The following is a 20,285-nucleotide window of genomic DNA, read 5'->3' as shown; positions in this document are numbered from 1 at the left end:
ACGCGACAGCACCATGGTGACAACGCCGTGGTGACAGGGGGACACGGCCATGCTGAGGCTGCTGGTGGCCAGCGCTCACCTCCCGGCGGCCACCGGTGCAGGACCCGGTGTGCACGTTTATGCTCGCTTCAGAGGTACTGCTGGGGACAAGGGGACACTGAGGTGGCTGTCCCTGCACTTCTGGGTGGCATCAGCCACCTTCGTGTCATCGTCACGGGATGGGGTGGCACTGAGTGACTTCATGGGATGGGATGCTGTTGGATGCCCTCATGGGATGGTGGCACGTGGGAATGGCACACGGGGACAGTGCCAGCCACACCAATGTCCCCAGCCCAACTCCTGTCCCTCCAGGTGTCCCCAGAAGCACCCGGGTGGTGCCAGCAGAGTGCAGCCCAGCATGGAACGAGGTGAGTTGTCCCAGAGGTGGCCGACATCAGCGTGGGGGCACGTGGCCACCCAGCCAACCTCTGTCACCCACCCCACAGACGCTGGTGTGGCCTCTGGCCACACGTCCCCTGCGCCCCATGGACAGCCTGGCCCTGCGCCTGCAGCTTTGGGGTCAGCCAGAAGCACACAGGTGAGTGTCACCCACGGGTGAGCACTGCAGGGTGCCATCCCCACGGTGGCTGTGCTCACTGTCCCCATCCTTGCAGGCTCCTGGGTGCCACCACGGTGCCTCTGCGCTGCCTGGCAGAGGACCCCGGGCTGCCACTTGATCTCAGCCAGCTCCCATTGCGAGACACTCAGGGACATCCCACAGGAGCCACTGTTTCTTTGCGCTGCTCCTACGTCCCCCCTGGGCAGGTGGCAGCAGGGAATGTCACATCCCAGCAATCAGAAGGAGTGGCACCATGCCTGTCCCCCCCACGTCCCACCCCAGTGGTGGGGACAGCTATCGGAATGGCACCACACCGCCACCCCAAACCTGCAGCAGGGAAGAAGGAGGATTTCCAGGTAGGGCACCCAAAGGTGAGGTGACCCTCAGTGTGATGTCCCTTGTCACCACATTCCCGTGTCCCATAGGTGCGGGTCAGGGTCCTCGAGGGCCACCAGCTGCAGGGCAGTGCCATCAAACCAGTGGTGACGGTCCTCATCGGCGAGCAGCGCTTCAGGAGCAGGATCCGTGCTGGGAACAACCCCTACTACAACGAGGTGGCCCTGGGGACAAGGACACGCTGCTGTCCCCTCATCCATCTCCAGTGCACTCATGGCTTTGCCCGTTTTTAGGTGTTTTCTCAGCATTTCTACCTGACGCCCGCACAGCTGGCAGCAGTGCCCATCCACATCCAGGTCGGGGTCGATGGCACCGTGGGGGTGGTGGCAGCGCGGTGGCCGCTGACTTTGTCCCCAACCCCACAGGTTCTCAACTCCAGGGCCATCCGTGCCGATGCCATCATCGGCGCCTTCAAGGTAAGGACAACAGAGGGGGAAACGGGGTGACAAAACCCACCCTGGCCCTTTTCCTCCACTGTCCACTCCCAACAGCTGGACGTCGGCACCGTCTACAACGCACCCGGTAGGGGGCCCTGCATGGTGCTGGGGTGCCCACGGGGTCACCGAGCTGCACAGAGGTGACGTGGGTGTCCCCAACTGGAGCAGGGCGCAGGCTGAGGGGGACGTGGCTGAGCCTGCAGCACCCCCGGCACCCCGATGCTGGATGCTGTGGGTACCTCCGTATCAGCGCAGCCGTGCTGCGTGCCGGCGACCCCGTGTCGGTGAGCACCTTTAAGCATCGTTATGTTAATGAATGAATTAAATAAAAAATAGTAGGTATAGGTATATATGTATCTTTTTCTTAAAGGAGCGGGAGGAGGTAGCAGGGAGCCAGGAGGTGGAAGCCAATCTCTTGCAGTCTGTGTTGCTCACCCCATGCGTGGCCACGCTGCAGCTCCGCATCTACCGTGCTGAGGAGCTGCCCCGGGGTGTGTGATGGGCATGGATGCCACCTAACCCTAAAACTGGCCAAACATTAGCCCTAACCCTAGTGCAAACTCTAAGCCTAGCCCTGATCTAACCCTAAGATAACTCGAACCCTAACGTAACCCTAATGCAGCCCTAACACAACCCTACTCTAACCCTAACCAAAACCTAATCTAACCGAACCCTAGCCCTAACACTAACCTAACCTTAATTTATCCCTAACCCAACCCTAAGCTAACCTAACTAACCCAACCCTAACCCTTACCCTAACCTAACTTAACCTAACCCTAGCCCTTACCCCAATTTACCCCTATCCCTAACCCTAATTTATCCCTAATCCTAATCTAAGCTAACCCTAACCCAACGCTAACCTAACCTAACCCAACCCTAACCCTAACCAAACCCTGACTTATCCATAACCCTAATCTATCCTAACCCAACCCTAACCCTAACCTAACCCTAACCCTAACCTAACCCTAACCCTAACCTAACCCTAACCCTAACCCTAACCCTAACCTAACCCTAACCTTAACCCTAACCCTAACCCTAACCCTAACCCTAACCCTAACCCTAACCCTAACCCTAACCTAACCCTAACCCAACCCTAACCCAACCCTAACCCAGCCCTAACCCTAACCTAACCCTAACTCCTCCCTGTCACAGAGGAGCCATCACGTCCGTTCCTTGCTGGCAGCAAGAGGAGCTTCGTGGCAGCGGCGGTGCGCGCCAGCTTTGCGGGCAGGACGGTGGGTGATGGGGGCACAGTGGGTGCTGCTGACACGTGCCAAGGGGTGACAGTGTCCCCAACACAGCTCTGCACTCGAGTGATGCCCCCCGATGCCAGGCCCACGTGGAACGAAGTGTTCTTCTTCCCCCTGCGGGTGAGGTGCCCCCTGCCCAAAGTGGGCTCTCCAATAAACCCCTTATTTAAATCCCCTATTTAATCCTCTATTTTCTCCCCTACCCCAATTTTGTCCCCCCAGCTGCCCCCACTCTGTGACGCTATCGAGCTGGCCATCCTTAGCGGGTAATTGGGGCATCCTCAATTTGGGGGTCCCCCAGTGTTGCCCCCACCCATCACCCCTCGCCCCTCAGGTCCAAGGTGCTGGGCACTGCCGCACTCCACCTCTCCCACATCTCCTCCGCCGGTGCTGAGCTCGAAGGTGAGTGTGATCCCACCTTGGGGGGGTCCCCAGCTTGCAGCCCCCCCCCCACCCTTCCTGAACCCCATGGTTTGCTTTAGGAGGGGTCCCAGGTTTCTTACCCTGCTTCGGACCCAGCTTCCTCCCCTTCTATGGTCCACGGAGAGATGCTGCTGATACGCCCAGCGTGAGTGCAATAGGTGACAGCATGGAGCATTGCCTGCATTCAGGGGGGACACAGCCCTCCAGCACCCCCCCCCTCTGTGTTATAGGACACCATGGTGGCATACAGGGGTCGGGTGCTGCTGGAGCTCAGCACCCACACAGGGGACTCCGATGGGCGCCAGCAGGACACCATCACCCCAGAGGACATCAGCCGTGTGCAGGTGGGGACGCAGTGATGTGTGGTCACTTTTTTATCCCAGGGTAGGGGAGATTATTTGTGTTTTTGGGGGGGATTTTCTCCTCTTGCAGCGCCTTCTGCCGTGTCGCCACCGCCTGGGGCTCTGTGCAGTGTTCTACTCTGCCACCATGCTGTCCCCCACATCCGAACCGCTGCGCTTCGAGCTCAGCATCGGCAACCACGGGGACACCGGGGACACCTCGTGCCACCCCGCTGCCTCCGCCACACCGCAAGGCCACCCCCTCTTTGATGGTGAGCAAAGCAGGGGGACACCCCCTGTCCCCTTGGGGACACCGTGGGGTGCTCATCCCACTGTGCGTGCAGGGAACCGCTACTACTACATGCCCTGGCACGACAGCAAGCCGGTGGTGGCCGTCACCTCCACCTGGGAGGATGCTGGGCAGCGGTGGGACGGGCAGAACCTGATGCACAGTGTGGGCGAGAGGCTGGTGAGCAGCCAGGGGTGGGGGGAGGTGTGGATGTGGGGGTGTGGGGACGTGGGGACAAATGGATGTGGGGATATGGGGACGTGGGACACAGGGGGTGAGGACTTGGATGTGGGGACATGGGGACATGGGGATGTGGGAGTGCAGGGACATGGGGACAAATGGATGTGGGGAGATGGGGACATGGTGACATGGGGCACAGGGGGGTGGGGACGTGGATGTGGGGACATGGGGACATGGGGATATATGGCTGTGGGGATATGGGGACATGGGGACGTGGGGCATAAGGGATGGGGACACGTGGATGTGGGAATGCAGGGACATGGGGACAAATGGATGTAGGGATATGGTGACTTGGGCAGAAGGGATGGGGACACGTGGATGTCGGGACATGGGGACATGGGGAAAAATGGATGTAGGGACATTGGGACATGGTGACATGGGGCACAAGGGATGGGGACAGATGGATGTGGGAATGCAGGGACATGGGGACAAATGGATGTGGGGACATGGTGACATGGGGCATAAGGGATGGGGACATGTGAATGTAGGAATGCAGGAACATGGGGACAAATGGATGTGGGGGTATGGGGATATGGGGACATGGTGACATGGGGCACAAGGGATGGGGATACGTGGATGTGGGGACATGGGGACAAATAGATGTGGGGACATGGAGACATGGGGCACAAGGGATGGGACACATGAATATGGAGACATGGAGACATGGGGACAAATGGATGTGGGGACATGGGGCACAAGGGATGGGTACACGTGAATGTGGGAATGCAGGGACGTGGGGGGCAAATGGATGTGGGATATGAGGATGGAACACATGGATGTGGGGACACACAGATGTGGGCACGCAGGGACATGGGGACACACGGACATGGGGACACATAGAAGGGTTTGGATTGAAAAGGACCTTAAAGATGAACCGAAAAGATGGATGTGGGGATACAAGGATATATGGACATGGGAACGTGGTGACCTACAGACATGGGGACACAGGGATGTATGGATGGGGGACATGGGGACGCACGGACATGGGGATGGGTGGCAGGGATGAGCGCTGGGTGGGAGCTGGTCAACAATGAGGTTTACAGGAGAGAAATGTGGCAATGCTGAGGAACGCGAGGATGGATGCCCATGGGGACATTGGGAGGAAGCTGCTGCGTGAGCTGGCGCGGGACTGCAGGTCAGCATGCAGGGGGAGGGCTGTGGATGCTCTTAAATCATTGACCCCAGCGCTGGAAGTGGGGTGGGGAAGGGAGCCCAGCACCTGGGAGGATGCAGTGGGGCAGACTGAGGAAGAAAATGGGGCACTGGAGGGAAAAATAAAGGGGCGTTTTGTGGGGTAAATGGGATGCTTCAGAGGGAAATTGGGCATTTATGGGGGGTAATGCGGAATTTTGGGTGAAAGTTGGGCACAAATAGGAGAAAACAGGAAATCTGGGGGGGAATAGAGCATTTATGGGGGGGGAAATGGGGCATTTGAGGAGAAAAGTGTGGCTTGGGGGGATAAAAATGGGTATTTAGGGGGGAGTAAGTCATTGGAGGGGAAAAAAATGGTTAAATTAGGGGAAAAATGAGCATTTGAGAGCCAAACATGGAGCATTTTGCAGGGAAATTGGGCGTTCTAGGAGGAAAATGAGCGTTTCTGGGGGGTAATGCGACATTTGGGATGAAAAATTGGTATAATGGGGGGGAAATCGGGTGTTTTGGGGGGGACGGGGGCATTTTAGAGGGGAATGGGGCAATTCTGGGGAGATATGGGGCGTTTGGAGGCAAAACTGAGGTTGCGAGAACTATTGGTGAGAGGTGGATGGTTGGACTGGATGATTTCTGAGGTCTTCTCCAACCTTGGTGATTCTATGAGATGGGGGGCATTTCTGAAGCAGAAATGGGTTGTTTTGGATGTAAATTGTGGATTTTGGGGGGGAGGAGGGCAGAATGGAGGGCATTTCTGAGGTGGAAATGGATCACGCGTTTAAAAGCCGTTTGGATGTGGTGCTCAGGGACACGATTAGCGGAGGGCTGTTAATTAGGGGGGTACGGTTAGCGCATGGTTGGACTCGATGATCTTTGAGGTCTTTTCCATCCTGATTCTATAATATATATATAATTTTTTTAATGAGAATTGGGAGTGAAATTGGAATTGAGTGAAAATTGGATGATCTGCAGGAAAACAAGGCTCTTTTTCAAGGGAAACGGGGCGTTTTGTGGAGGAACATCCGGGGACCGAGATGCAATGGGAACGCTGTCACCTGGGAGGAAATGAGGGGCGTTTTGGGGTGAAAATTAAACATTTTGGGGGCGAGCCAGGTGGGTGAGCATCCCCCATATCCTCTCCCCAGGGCTGCCCTGCCCGTGCTGCAGGCCCAGCGCCCCAAGACACGGCTGGACGCGGAGCTGCGTGCCGCCCGCCTGCACCTCCTGCAGCTCCTCGCCTCGGCCGCCGCCGCCGGGCCTCCGCGCCATGCCTGGGCTGAGCTGCTCCCCGAGGCCGAGGCCTGGCTGGGCCGTGTGGCTGCCCTGCAGGTTGAGGTGTGGTGAGAACCCCGTTTTGAGGGGTTTTTTTTTGGTTTTTTGTTTTTTTTTGGCTCTCGATGTCACAGAATCGCACACACAGAATGGCCTGGCTTGGAAGGGACCTCAAGGATCACGGAGCTCCAACCCGCTGCCACATGTAGGGCCACCAACCTCCACGTTTCACAGCAGCCCAGGCTGCCCAGGGCCCCATCCAACCTGGCCTTGAACACCTCCAGGGATGGACGGGGCATCCACAGCCTCTCTGGGCAGCTGTTCCAGCACCTCACCACTCTCACAGCAAACAACTTCCCCCTGACATCCAACTGAAATCTGCCCTCCCTCAACTTCAAACCATTTCCCCTCGTCCTGCTGTTATCTACCCTTTCCAAGAGCTGACTCCCCTCCTGTCTGTAGGCTCCCTTTAGGTACTGAAAGGCTGCAATGATTCACCCCACAGCCTTCTTTTCTCCATGCTGAACAAGACCAGCTCCCTCAGCCTGTCCTCATAGTGGAGGTGCTGCAGTCCCCTGCTCATCTTTGTGGCTCCTCTGGACCCCCTCCAACAGCTCCCTGTCTTTTTGTCCTGGGAGCTCCAGCCCTGGACGCAGTGCTGCAGTTGGGGCCTCACGAGAGCAGAGCAGAGGGGGACGATCACCTCCCTGTCCCTGCTGGCCACCCCCGTTCTGATGGAGCCCAGGATCCCGAGCTGCAATCACACCCCGCTGGTTCACATTCAGCTTTTCATCCATCAGGACCCCCAGGTCCTTCTGTGCAGGACTGCTCTCAAGTTTTGCTCCTTCCAGTCTGTACGGATGCCTGGGATTCCTCCAGCCCAAGTGCAAACCCTCGCACTTAGCTGCACTGAACTTCATTAGGTTCACCTTCCAAGCCTGCTGAGGTCCCTCTGAGCAGCATCCCCTCCTTCACACGGATGCCCCCCTCCATCTTGTCCCGCTCTGTCCCAGCCTCAGGCCGGCGTTCCCGACGTGCTGCTGTGGCTGCGGAGCGGTGCCCGCTGCCTGGCCTGCGCCCGCATCCCCGCACACCGCCTCGCCTGCTCACCCCACGGCCCCGCAGCCTGCGGCCGGCTCTGCGGACGGACGCACACCCTGATGCTGGGGGTAGGGCAGCAAGCGGCCCCTGGACCCCTCATGGCCCCTCAGTGCCTCTTCTACATCCCCTCCATATCCCCTCCATGTCCTCTCCAAGTCTCCTCCATATCCCCTCCACTTTCCTTCGATGTCCCATCTATGTCCCCTCCATAGTCCCCTCTACAACCTCTCCATATCCCCTCCATGTCCCATCTATGTCACCTCTCCATCCCTTCCACGTCCTCTCCATATCCCCTCCATGTCCCCTATGTGTTCCATCTATGTCGCCTCCATGTCCTCCCCACAGTCCCTTCGTGTCCCCTCCATGTCCTCTCCCCCTATATACCCATTCAACATTCAAACCATGTCACCTCCATGTCTCCTCGCTATGCTCTTCTCATTCTCTGCCTTGTCCCCTCCGTGTCACCTCCATGTCAACTCCATACCACCTCCATGTCCTCTCCATGTCACCTTCATGTCCCCTCCACGTCCTCTCCAAGTCTTCTCCATATCCCCTCCACTTTCCTTCGATGTCCCATCTATGTCCCCTCCATAGTCCCCTCTACAACCTCTCCATATCCCCTCCATGTCCCATCTATGTCACCTCCCCATCCCTTCCATGTACCCTCCATGTCCCATCTGTGCCACCTCCATGTCCTCTCCACAGTCCCTTCATGTCCCCTCCATGTCCTCTCCCCCTATATACTCATTCAACATTCAAACCATGTCACTTCCATGTCCCCACTCTATGCTCTTCACATCCTCTCCCAGTCCTCTCCATATCTCTTCCATGTCCCCTCTGTGTCACCCCCATGTCAACTCCATATCATCTCCATGTCCCCTCCATGTCCCATTTATGTCACCTCCATGACCCCTCCATACCCTTTCCCAAACCCCTGTATATCTCCATGTCCTCTCCGTATCCCATCTAATTCACTTCCATGTCCCTTCTGTGCCCCATCTATGACTTCTCCACATCCTCTCCACATTTCCTCCGTGTTCTCCACATGTCCCATCTATGTCACTTCCCTGTCCTTTCCATGTTCATCCCACGTCCCATCTAGATCTTCACCCCATTCCTTCCATGTCCACTCCATGTCCCCTCTACGTCCCCTCCATTTTCCCTCAACATCCCCACAATGTCTCACCTCTTCCTCCATACCTCCCCATGTTCCCTCTGTGTCCCTACCCTCCACGTTCCCTTTGTGCCTCACTCATGTCCCCTCATGATGTCCCCAGGCCCCGGGACACCTCCATGCCCAGCTCCGTGTCCGGCTGTGGCTGGGGCGTGTGGCTGAGAGCCAGGAGCTGCCACGTTACTTGGAGGGTCCCCTGCACGTCTATGCTGAGATAGTGAGTGCTGGGCAGAGGACAGCGTGGTGGCATGGTGACGTGGTGACACTGGGATAAAGTGACACCATGACACGATGACGTGGTGACGTGATGATGTGGTGACACTGTGACATGGTGGTGAGATTATATGGTGACATGGTGACATGGTGACACCATGACGTAGTGACACAGTGACATGATGACATGGTGACGTGGTGACGTGGTAACACCGTGACATAGTGACACCGTGACATGGTGACATGATCCCAGGGTGACATGACGACATGGTGATATGGTGACAAGGTGACTCCGTAATGTGGTGATAAGGTGATATGTTGACGTGGTGACACCATGATGTAGTGACACAGTGACACGGTGACGTGGTAACATGGTGACACCATGATGTGGTCATGAGGTGATATGGTGACATGGTGACACCATGAGGTAGTGATATTGTGACATTATGACATGGTGACTTGGTGATGAGGTGACACAGTGATGACATAGTAACATGGTGACATGGTGATATGGTGACACAGTGACACAGTGACATGGTGACATGGTGACACTGTGACATGGTGAGGTGATATGGCAACATGGTAGCACCATGACATAGTGACACAGTGACATATTGACACGGTGACATGGTGACACCATGACACAGTGACACAGTGACACCATAATATGGTGACATGGTGATGCTGTGACACCGTGACATGGTAATATGGTGATGCAGTGATGCTGTGACATGGTGACACTGTGACATGATGACATGATGATATGTTGACACAGTGACATGATGACATTATGATGCAGTGACACAGTGATGTGATGACATGGTGATATGGTGACACTGTGATGCTGTGACATGGTAGCAAGGTGACACTGTGACATGGTAACATGGTGATATGGTGATGTGGTGACACTGTGACGTGATGATGTGGTGACACAGTGATGCTGTGCCGTGATGACATGATGACATCGTAACATGGTGATGCTGTGACATGGTGATGTGGTGATGTGGTGACGTGGTGACATGGTAGCATGGTGACACCGTGACATGGTGATATGGTGACACAGTGATGCTGTGACAAAATGACATGGTGACATAGAGACATGGTGACACCGTGACATGGTGATATGGTGACACAGTGATGCTGTGACATAATGACATGGTGACATAGAGACATGGTGACACCGTGACATGGTGATATGGTGACACAGTGATGCTGTGACGTGACAATCTGGTGACATGATGACATGATAACACAATGAGGTGATAAGGTGACACTGTGACATGGTGACACAGTGACACCCCATTCCTACAGTACGAGAATCAGACGAAGATCCTGGGCAAATGGAGCAGACAGGCGCTCCCAGGTCACCCCAGCTTCTCCGACGCCGCCGGCAGAGTGGGGCTGCCCCGCGAGCGCATCCGACCCCCCAAGGGCTGGAGCTGGGATGGGCACTGGGCCGTGGAACCACCACGGCGGTGAGACCCCAAGGGACACCTCCTCCCCATGCATGGGAACAGCAAGGAGATGGCAGCTGGTCTTGTCCTCAGGCTGCTGCCGGACCCCGAGGCTGGCATGGACGAGGTGTTGGAGGAGGTCTATGAGAACCAGAGCCGGCAGCACGGCGGGGAATGGGAACCTGCTGCTGTGCCCAACACTGATGTGGTGAGAAGGGGTGACAAGGGGTGCAGTTGAGTGGCACAGACACCCCAGAGCTCAGCTTCTGCCTGCTGCAGGCCGGCACAGCAGTGCCCCCTAAGGAGGAGGTGGCATGTCCCCAAGGCTGGCACGTCACCGATGACTGGCAGGTGGAGGTGACGGGGGCCGTGGATGAGGCTGGTGAGCGATGTCCCCATGTAGATGTGCTGGGTTGGGGGGGTGGCAGAGGTGACAATGACAACGTGGGTGATGCAGGATGGGAGTATGGGGTGAGCGTGGCGGCCGGAGACCCTTCACCTGCGTGGCACCCCAAAGAGGAGATGTATCACACACAGCGACGGCGGCGATGGCTGCGCACCCGGCGTAGGGACAGCAGTCCCCAGGAACAGGAACAGGACACCGATGTGGTGGTGGGAATGGGGTGGCACATATGGGGGGTGGTGGGGATGGGGTGGCAAGGAAAAGGGTGATAGGATGAGATAGATAAGGATGGGGTGGCAGGAACAGGGTGAGAGATATGAGGGTGGAAGGGGATGGGGAGGTGGGGATGGAGTGGTGGATACAAGGGTGGTAGGGAGGGGGTGGCAAAAATAGAGTGGTGAGGTTGGGGGTGACAAGGATGGGGTGGCCAGAGTGGAGTGGCACAGGTGGGGTGGCAAGGAAGGAGGTGACAGGATGGGGTTGAACGGGATGGGGTGGCTGGAAGGGGGTAGCAGGGGTGGAATGGCAAGGATGGGGGTGACAGAGATGGGGTGGCAGGGACAGGTGTTCCCTCTGCTCTGAGCACCCTTCTCTCCCCACACTGTCACCTTTGTGCCACCCATCCCCACAGCACAGCCCCGAGGCTCCGGATAAAGCATGGGAGTACGCATCCCTGTGGGGCGGCCGCTTCCATCTGCAGCGCCGAGTGGGTGATGTCTGCCGACGGCGCTGCTGGCATCGGCACATGGTGCCAGAGCTGTCCTCATCTGTGGCTGCCATCTTCCTCCTCGAGGGTGCAGCGGTACGGATGGGGATGGATGAGAAGGATGGGGATGAAGGGAACGACAGAGGGATGGAGGAAGGGATGGAAAGGGATGGAGGGACAGGGGGGTGTGGGGATTTGAGGACAGAGGGATGGAGGGACAGAGGGATGGATGGAGGAATGGATGTAAGGAGGAAGAAACAGGGATAAAGGGATGGAAGGACAGAAGGATGGATGCAGGGATGGAGGGACAGAGGGTCAGATGGATGCAAGGGCAGGCAGAGAGGGAGGCAGAGATGGATGCAGGGATGGGGGGACAAAGGGTCGCAGAGATGGAGGGAAGGACAGACGAATGCTGAGATGGAGGAACAGAGGGAGGGATGCAGAGGTGTGGGGATGCAGGGAGAGCGGGACACAGGCGCAGTGGGATGGAGGGGCATGAGGACAGTGGCACAAGGGGGCCGGGTTGACTGCTCTACCCCACATCCCAACTTGTAGGATGCGGAGGAAACGCCAGAGAGCAAGCAGATGGCAGCAACACCCAAAGGCCGGGGACACCCCCAGCACCCCATGCCTGTCATCCTCTGCACCTTTGAGCGTGAGCCACAGGACACTGGGGGAGGATTCTGGGGGTCCAGGGGTCCCCAGTGCTAACACTAACCCAGAACCTCCTGACATGTCTCCCTCCTTCCACAGGACCCAGCTCCTTCCAACTCCGCTGTTACCTCTTCCAAGCACTGGAGCTGAAGCCCCACAGCACCAAGACCACAGCAGGTGGGACCCCCCCAGCACCCCGACCCCCCCCCCCCCCCAGCAGCATCCTTGGGTGCTGACAGTGGGTGCTGCTCCCACAGATCCTGTTGCCCACGTCTCCTTCGTGCACATCAGCCAGAGCACCCGCGTGCTGCCCGGCACTCTGGACCCAGTTTGGGATCAGTCATTGCTCTTCCATCGGGTGCAGCTCTATGGGGACCCACGTGGGGTGCGGGATGAGCCCCCAGCTGTGGTGGTGGAGGTGTTCGATCAGGATGGAGGGGTACATTGGGGATACCCAGGGGTGGGGAGCACCTACAGGCAGTGGGCAGCCATGGGTGCGGGCACCCATGCCCTGTCGCTGCCTTGTAGGGTGCTGGGAGCTTCCTTGGGAGAAGTGTGTGCACCCCAAAAGTGTGGCTGGATGTGGGGCGCTGGAAGTCCCCCCGGCTGCAGAGATACCCACTGGAGGGGCCAGGGGGTCCGGCCGGGGAACTGCTGGCTGCCTTTGAGCTGCTGCACGAGACTGAGGTGAGAGATGGGCAGCAGGGGGAAAAGAGGGGGGCTCCCAGAGCCTGTCCCCAGCATTCACACCCCTGTCACCCCAATAGGATGGGGCGATGGCACGGCTCAGCACCCCACCATGGAGACAGGGCACCTTCAGCATCCCCCCAGGCATCCGGCCAGTCCTGAGGCTGATGGCATTGGAGGTGATGCTGGGGACATGGGTGGCAGGGAGGAGAGGGGGGGGATGAGGTTTGGGGCAGGGAGGGGACAAGGACATGGATGAGGACAGGGATATGGGGATTGGGATGAGAAGAGGATGGGGACATGAACAGTAAGATGGGATGGGATGAAATAGGACAAAACGCAGTGGAAAGGGACAGGATTGGATGGGATGGGATGCAGTGGAAAAGGAAGGGATGGGATGAGACAAGATATGATGGGATAGGACAAGATAGGGACAGGGAGGCTGGAGACAAGGATGTGGACAAAGACAGGACAGCAATGAGGACAGGGGTGGGAACAGGGACAGCAATGGAGATGGGTTGGGGATTGGGTTGGGCACAAGAATGGGGTAGAGGTGGAGAATGGGATGAAGATGGGAAGGGGACAAGGGCAGGGGGGGGATGGAGACTGGGAGGCAACAAAGACAGCAATGAAGAAGGTGGAAATGGGGATGAAAAGGACAGGGATGCAGGAAAGGATGGAGATGGGTGTGGGACACGGGTGAATGGATTTGGGCCCTGCAGGTGCTGGCGTGGGGGCTGCGGGGGCTCCGTGGCCGCTCCCTGCTGCCCGTGCGTGCCCCCAGCCTGGAGGTGCAGTGTGGGGGGCACGTCCTGCGCATCCCCCCCATCACCGACCTCGCCACCAACCCCAATTTCCCCATCAACGCCTTCCTGCTGACGCTGGTGAGCACACGGGGATGGGGAGCAGAGCCCACCCGTGGGTGCTGGCACCCCGGGGTGATGGCGTGGTTTGGTCCCAGCACCTACCAGGGGAGGAGGAGTACGTGCCCCCGATCCGGCTGCGGGTTTTGGACACGCAGGGCTTTGGGTTCCGGCCCCACGTGGGCCAGGCGTGCGTGCAGGACCTGGCGAGGTTCCGCCGTGAGCCCGATGGAGAGGAGCAGCTGCCCCAACCTCGTGTCCCTGTGTCGGGTTCCAACGCCGGTACAACCTTGTCCCATCCCCACCTCGCCCCTGCCCCATCTCTGCCCATCCATGCCCTCTCCCTAAGACCCTCTACTCCATCCCTGTCCCTTCCCCATCCCTCATACATCCCTGCTCCATCTCTATCCCTACCACCATCCCATTCCTATTCCTACCCCATCCCTGTCCATCCCTTTTCTGTCTCCCTCATATCCTCCTATCCCCTCCCTGCCCTGTCTCTGACTCCAGTTCCTCCTTGTCCCATCCCTGTCCCATACCTGTCCCGTCCCATCCATCCCTTTCCCATTCCTGCTTCATCCCTTTCTCATTCCTGATCCATCCCTGTCCCATCCATGCCCCCTCCCTGTCCCACCCCTTCCCCCCCACTGTCCCATCCCCGTCCCTCTGTAGGACACTCACTTTGTGTCCCCCCACACACAGCTGCTGCCTGGGGCAGGATTGCTCAGGTGAGCCCCCCCGTGTCCCCTAAACCTGTCCCCACCCCCAGCAGCCCCGGCTGTGCCGTGGGATCCCCCCACCTCCTGTCCTCAAATGTCCCCTCTGCTCCCAACAGATGCTGCCCAGGGTGACCTCCGAGAAGGGGACTGCAGACAAGGTGGGCACAGGAACTGGGGGTCACCAGGGGCCACCAGAGCCACCAAGGTCATCCTGCCTCACCCTGCTGCCCACCAGGACACGGAGAGGGAGGAGGAAGATGAGGAAGAAGGCGACTGGTGGAGCAAATTCTACATGGCCATGGGAGACAAGGCAAAGAGCCACCGGAGGACACATGGGGACAGCCTGAAGGTGAGGGGAACAGTGTGACATGGGGCAGGAGATGGGGATGGGGTAGGAAGGACAAAGGTGGGGATGGGGGTGGGAATAGGGTGGGACTGGGGCAGGGATGGGGTGGTGGTAAGAACAAAGATGGGGATGGAGGCAGGGATGGTTGGTGATAAGGATACAGGGATAAAGATGGGATGGGAACATGGTCAGGGATGGAAATTGGGGGAGAAACAGGATGGGGATGAGGATTAGGAAAGGAAAGTGATGAAGAAATGGTTGAGATGAGGATGGGGACAGAGATAGGGACTGTGATGAATACAGGATGAAGACAAGAACAGGGACAAGGCTGGGGATGGGTGGTGAAGATGAGGTGAGGACAGTGACAGGAACGGGACAATAATGAAGATGAGTTGGGGACAGGGACAGCGATGGGATGGGGACAGTGATGAAGAAGGGGACTGGAAGAGGAGAAACACCAAAGCAGGGATGGGGACAATGCCAGCCCCGCTGTGCCCCAGGTGTACAGCTGTGAGCTGGAGGCGGTGCCCAAATTCGAGGGGCTGCAGGATTTCTGCCAGACCTTCCCACTCTACCAGCCGGGGGGGCAGCAGGGGGACGACCCAGTGCCTGTGGGCGAGTTCAAGGTGAGATCCCCGTACCCCCAGGGACCCCAGACCCAGCGCGGGGGCACTCGGGGTGCACGGCCAGGCTGTCCCCCACTCCCAGGGGCTGTTCTGTCTCTACCCCCTACCCGAGGACCCCGGGGTGCCCCCGCCGCCCCGCCACTTCCAGGAGCTGCCCCCCAGCCAACCCCAGCAGTGCCTGGTGCGTGTCTACATCGTCCGTGCCTTCGACCTGTCCCCTCGTGACCGCAATGGGATGGTAAGGCCACCCCCGTGTCCCCCACCCTGTGTGTCACCATCTGGCACCCTGACGGCCCCCTCCCTGCTGCCAGTGTGACCCCTACGTTCGTGTCTCGTTGGGAGCAAAGACCCTGGGTCAGCGTGACCAGTATGTGCCCAACACCGTGGAACCAGTTTTTGGCAGGTAGGGCCACCATGGGTGGTTTGGTGGCACTGCCACTCCTGGCTGGCACAGAGGAGAGATGCCCAGGGGGGCTGCTGGAGCTCTGTGCTGGCGGATCCCCATTCCCCATGCCACCATATCCCTAATTTGTCAGCAGGTCTCTGTGCCAGCAGGTCTCTGTTACTGCGTCCCCATTCCTCGTGCTGGAGGGTCCCTGCACCACCACATCCCCATCCCCCATGCCAGCAGGTCCCCATGCCACCAGCTCCATATTCCCCATGCAGGTGTTCCCCTATAACACCACATCATCATGGCAACAGGTCCCCATTCCTTGTGACAGCAGGTCCCTGTGCCAGCATGATCCCATTCCCTATGCCACTAAGTCCCCATGCCACCAGCTCCCTATTCCCCAGGACAGTAGATCCCATAACACCAAGTCCCCACGCTACCAGGATCCCATTCCCCATGTCACCAAGTCCCCATTCTCCATACCAGCAGGTCCCCATGCCATCAAGTCCCCATTCCCCTTGACAGTCTTGAGGTCCCATAACACCAAGTCCCTACGCCACTGAGTTCCCATTCTCCACGCCACCAAACCTCCATGCCACCAGCTCCCCAATCTCCATGATAGTGGGTCCCATAACACAAAGTCCCCATGGCACCAGGATCCCATTCCCTGTGCCACCAGCTCCCCATTCCTCAAGACAACTGGTCTCACAGCTAAGTTCCCATGCCACCGTGACCCCATTCCCCATGGCAGTAGGCCCCATAAAACCAAGTCCCCATGGCACCACACCCATGTGCCACCAGCTTCTCGTTCTCCATAATAGTAGGTCCCATAAAAATGAGTCCCTATGCCACCAAGTCCCCATTCCTCATGATAGTAGGTCTCATAACACCAAGTCCCAATGCCACCAAGACCCCATTCCTCACGTCACCAAGTCCCCATGCCACCAGCTCCCCATTCCCCATGGCAGTAGGTCCCATAACACTCAGTCCCTACACCACCAGGATCCCACTCCCCATACCACCAGCTCCCTATGCCCCCCAGTCCCCACGCTAGCACATCCCACACCTGTCAGCCCCTGCCCTGGTGCCAGCAGGTCCCCATGCCCCCATGCCCACCGGTGCCTGTCCCCACGTGGGCTCACCTTGGGGCTGACCCCACTGCCAGGATGTTCGAGGTGATGGGCACCGTCCCATTGGAGAAGGACCTGAGGGTCTCACTGCTGGACCACGACCTGCTGCCACCCGACCAGGAGATTGGAAGCACCACCATCGACCTGGAGAACCGGCTGCTGTCCCGATTCCGTGCCCACTGCGGGCTGCCCCGTCTGTACCGCACGTGGGTGACCCCCAGGATGGGGAGGGGGCTCTGGAATTGGGGGTAGGGATGTGGGGAGGGGGTGCGTGTGGAGGGATGAGGGCAAGGGAGGCGAGGAGGGCAGAGCGGTGTGGGGACAAAGAGGATATGAAGGGTACAGGGGTATGGGGACAAAGAGACGGGGACACAGACATGGGGAGGGCATGGAGGCATGGGGACAAGGGGATAGGGGGGCATAGGGGGACATGGGGACAGGGAGGTGGGCGCAAGGGTATGGGGACAAGATGGGGAGGGCACAGGGACATGGGGACACGGACTTGAGGAGGGCATAGGGACAAAGGAAGATGGGGAAAAGGAGATGCGGAGGGCACAGGGGGATGGGGTTGAGGTGGGTACATGGGGTAGTGACAGGACTGGGAAGAGGAAATGGGGACGGAGCGGGCAGGGGGTTGGGGGCGAGGAGATGGAATGGGACGGGAGCAGGAATGGAGATTGGTTGGGTCCAAAAGGATGGACAGAGGGAATTGGGAACAGGGAGGTGGGACAGGGTTGGCATAGGGCGCATGGAGAGCTGGGAAGGGCATAAGGGGGTGGGCACAGGGGAACTGGGAATGGGGTGTGGGATGGGGTTGGCACAGAGGACACAGGGAGCTGGGAAGGGCACATAGGGATGGGCACGGGGAGCTGAGGATGATACAAAGGGGAAGATGAGGGGGCACAGGGCTATGGGGTGGGCACAAAGGGTTGAGCACCACAGCCCTCAGCCCTACACCGTGCCCACAGGGCTGGCCCTGGGCGCTGGCGGGACCAGCTGAGCCCCAGCCGAGCACTGGAGCACCTGGCTCACACCCGGGGGCTGCAGGCACCCGAATTCAGCGCCGACGGAACCTCCGTCATCTTCGGGGGCTCCACCTTCCTGCTGAGCCATTTCGGTTGGTTGGGGTCTGGGGGGCGATGGGGTGTTTGAGGGTGATGGGGTCCCTCCGATGGTCCCTCCGGAGGGTTTGGCATTGCAGAGAGTGGACCCCCCACATATCGTCACTCCGGGGCGCCCCGGGAGCGCCTGGCCCTGCATGTGCTGCATGCATGGAACCTCGTCCCCGAGCACCTGGAGACCAGGACGCTGTACAACAGTGCCCAGCCTGGGCTGGAGCAGGTGGGGATGGGGTGGTGGGGACAGCGGGGTGCAAAGAGATGTCAGGGGGTGATGGGGAAAGAGGAGCGATGGGGATAGGGGAACTTGGAGGGATGCTGGGGACTGCGGGGTGGTGGGGACAAAGCCGAGGGTGGTGGAAACCTCAGGTATGGAGGGAATGCAGTGGGACGAGAGGGAGGGATGGTGGTCTGGGGGCAATGGGGACCCTGGGGTGACAGGGACAGCCTAGCAGGGAGGGATGCTGGTTTGGGGACAATTGGGACACCATCATAAAGCAATGCCTGGGGATGATGGGAACAGGGGGTGGTGGGGTTGGGAGGGTCCTAACGTGATGGGCACAAGGTGGGATGCTGGGGGTGGGTGACGGAGACCTCACAAGGGGACAAGTGGCAGCACATCCACCCCATGGCACAGGGCAAGGTGCAGATGTGGGTGGACATCTTCCCCGCCAGCCTCGGCCCCCCTGGACCCCCCGTGGACATCACTCCCCGCAAACCCCAGAGGTGAGTGCTCACCACGGGACAGGGATGTCCCCCAAGGGGGTGGGTGGGTGACACAACCCCCCCTCCCCAGCTACGAGCTGCGCTGTGTGGTGTGGAACACCCGCGACGTGGAGCCAGGGGACATCAGTGCAGCAGGGCAGAAGATGAGCGATATCTACGTCACCGGGTGAGCATGGAGCCACTGCTGCGTCCCAAAGGCCACGGGGACGAGGTGGGGGGGCCACGAGGACAGCTGTACCTCCCTCCCCACGATGTGCAGCTGGCTGGATGGGCTGGAGGAGCAGAAGCAGAGGACGGACGTGCATTACCGGGCGCTGCAGGGCGACAGCAGCTTCCATTGGCGCTTCGTCTTCCCCTTCCAGTACCTGGCAGCTGAGCAGCGCTGCGTGCTGCCCCGCAAGGTGCTGTGCCCCACGGTGAGGGGGGAGAAATGAGGTTTTGGGAGCTGAGCGTGACCCCCTTCTCCTCCCCTCGCACCGTGCAGGAGCATTTCTGGAGCCTGGATGAGACGGTGCTGAAGGTGCCCCCGAAGCTCATACTCCAAGTGTGGGACAACGACAAGTTTTCGGCTGATGATTTTTTGGGTGAGGGTACATCTGCCCACCCGAGGAGGGCACAGAGGAACACCCAGGGCTGACACTTCTCTCTACAGGTGTCCTGGAGCTGGAGCTCACCCGGCTGCCCCGTCCAGCCCAGCGGCCACAGGACTGCACCCTAAAGCCACGTCTGAGCCTCTGGCCCTGGGGGAGGATTCGGGGACCCCCCCGTTTCTCTCTGTTCCGACAGAAGCAGGCGCGGGGATGGTGGCCCTGCGTGGTGCACGAGGGTGGCACGCAGCACATGGCGGTACGGCGGGGAAGGGGACGGCAGTGGGATTTGGGTGGAGGAGAGGGGGCAGGGAAACACATCCCACCCCCATATCCACCTGCTGTTCCTCCTGTAGGGCAAGCTGGAGCTGAGCCTGGAGCTGCTCAATGAGAAAGAGGCAGAAGAGAGACCAGCGGGGAAAGGCCGGGAGGAGCCCAACGCCTACCCAACCCTGCAGCCCCCCGTGTGAGCCTCCCGGATCCCAAAGGGCACAGAGGGGGAGGCAGAGATTGGGGTGACATGACTCCACGCCCAACAGGCGGCCTGACTCATCCTTCCTATGGCTGCGGGCCCCACTGCGTGCCCTGCGCTACGCCGTCTGGCGGAGGCACCGCTGCCGCATCACCGTGACCCTGGCACTGCTGCTGCTGCTCCTTCTGCTCCTCAACTTCATCTACTCTGCCCCGGTGAGCACAGAGGACTCCCCAAACCCCCCCTTGCCTGTGGCTCGCAGAGCCCTGCTGAGCCCCCCCCGCTCTGGTTCCTTCCCCCCCAGGGTTACGTGGCCATGAAGCTGGTGAACCCGCTGCAGGGGCTGCACCTCTTTGGTGCTGGGAGGAAACGCTGAGCGTCCACAGCATCAGAGGACACAGAGCACCGAGGGCATGCAGCCACATCACCTCCTTAATAAAATCAGAACTGAGATGGGCAAGGCAGTGTGACTCTGTGAGCAGAGTGCCAGGAGGAGCTCAGGACAAGGAGCAGCAGTGCC

General features: G+C 59.1%; 1 protein-coding gene across 1 annotated transcript; it reads left to right on the top strand.

Annotated features, from left to right (window-relative positions):
• The first annotated feature begins 49 nt into the window (after positions 1–49).
• Positions 50–20,225, top strand: FER1L5 (fer-1 like family member 5). Its single transcript, XM_031610434.2, has 51 exons — positions 50–134; positions 352–407; positions 486–577; positions 654–954; positions 1,024–1,152; positions 1,228–1,290; positions 1,360–1,410; positions 1,486–1,516; positions 1,600–1,715; positions 1,802–1,922; positions 2,584–2,666; positions 2,733–2,801; positions 2,904–2,947; positions 3,016–3,083; positions 3,164–3,249; positions 3,335–3,448; positions 3,537–3,717; positions 3,790–3,914; positions 5,018–5,109; positions 6,269–6,458; positions 7,409–7,564; positions 8,774–8,887; positions 10,195–10,358; positions 10,431–10,545; positions 10,617–10,719; positions 10,795–10,949; positions 11,372–11,542; positions 12,002–12,101; positions 12,200–12,277; positions 12,358–12,539; positions 12,629–12,787; positions 12,868–12,966; positions 13,510–13,671; positions 13,749–13,932; positions 14,353–14,378; positions 14,486–14,527; positions 14,605–14,718; positions 15,216–15,341; positions 15,424–15,579; positions 15,653–15,744; positions 16,898–17,068; positions 17,831–17,979; positions 18,064–18,203; positions 18,618–18,706; positions 18,777–18,872; positions 18,966–19,107; positions 19,191–19,290; positions 19,359–19,552; positions 19,650–19,759; positions 19,833–19,980; positions 20,070–20,225. Exons 1-51 carry the CDS (start codon positions 50–52, stop codon positions 20,139–20,141), a joined length of 6,006 nt encoding a protein of 2,001 aa, XP_031466294.2. The 3' UTR covers positions 20,142–20,225.
• Positions 20,226–20,285: the final 60 nt, after the last annotated feature.

Source organism: Phasianus colchicus, chromosome 27 (assembly GCF_987193195.1).
Source record: "Phasianus colchicus chromosome 27, bPhaCol1.hap1.1, whole genome shotgun sequence".
Lineage (NCBI taxonomy): Eukaryota > Metazoa > Chordata > Aves > Galliformes > Phasianidae > Phasianus > Phasianus colchicus.
Note: the sequence above shows the minus strand (reverse complement) of the source record. Positions and strands in the feature narration are given on the sequence as shown.

What these genes read in the sequence shown, in the direction of transcription:
- FER1L5 (XM_031610434.2), top strand. Translation starts at nt 50, where the DNA reads ATGCTGAGGCTGCTGGTGGCCAGCGCTCACCTCCCGGCGGCCACCGGT. An exon ending in ATGCTGCTGATACGCCCAGC is followed by an intron (nt 3,250 to 3,334) that starts GTGAGTGCAATA and finishes TCTGTGTTATAG; the next exon opens with GACACCATGGTGGCATACAG. An exon ending in TGAGGCTGATGGCATTGGAG is followed by an intron (nt 12,967 to 13,509) that starts GTGATGCTGGGG and finishes TGGGCCCTGCAG; the next exon opens with GTGCTGGCGTGGGGGCTGCG.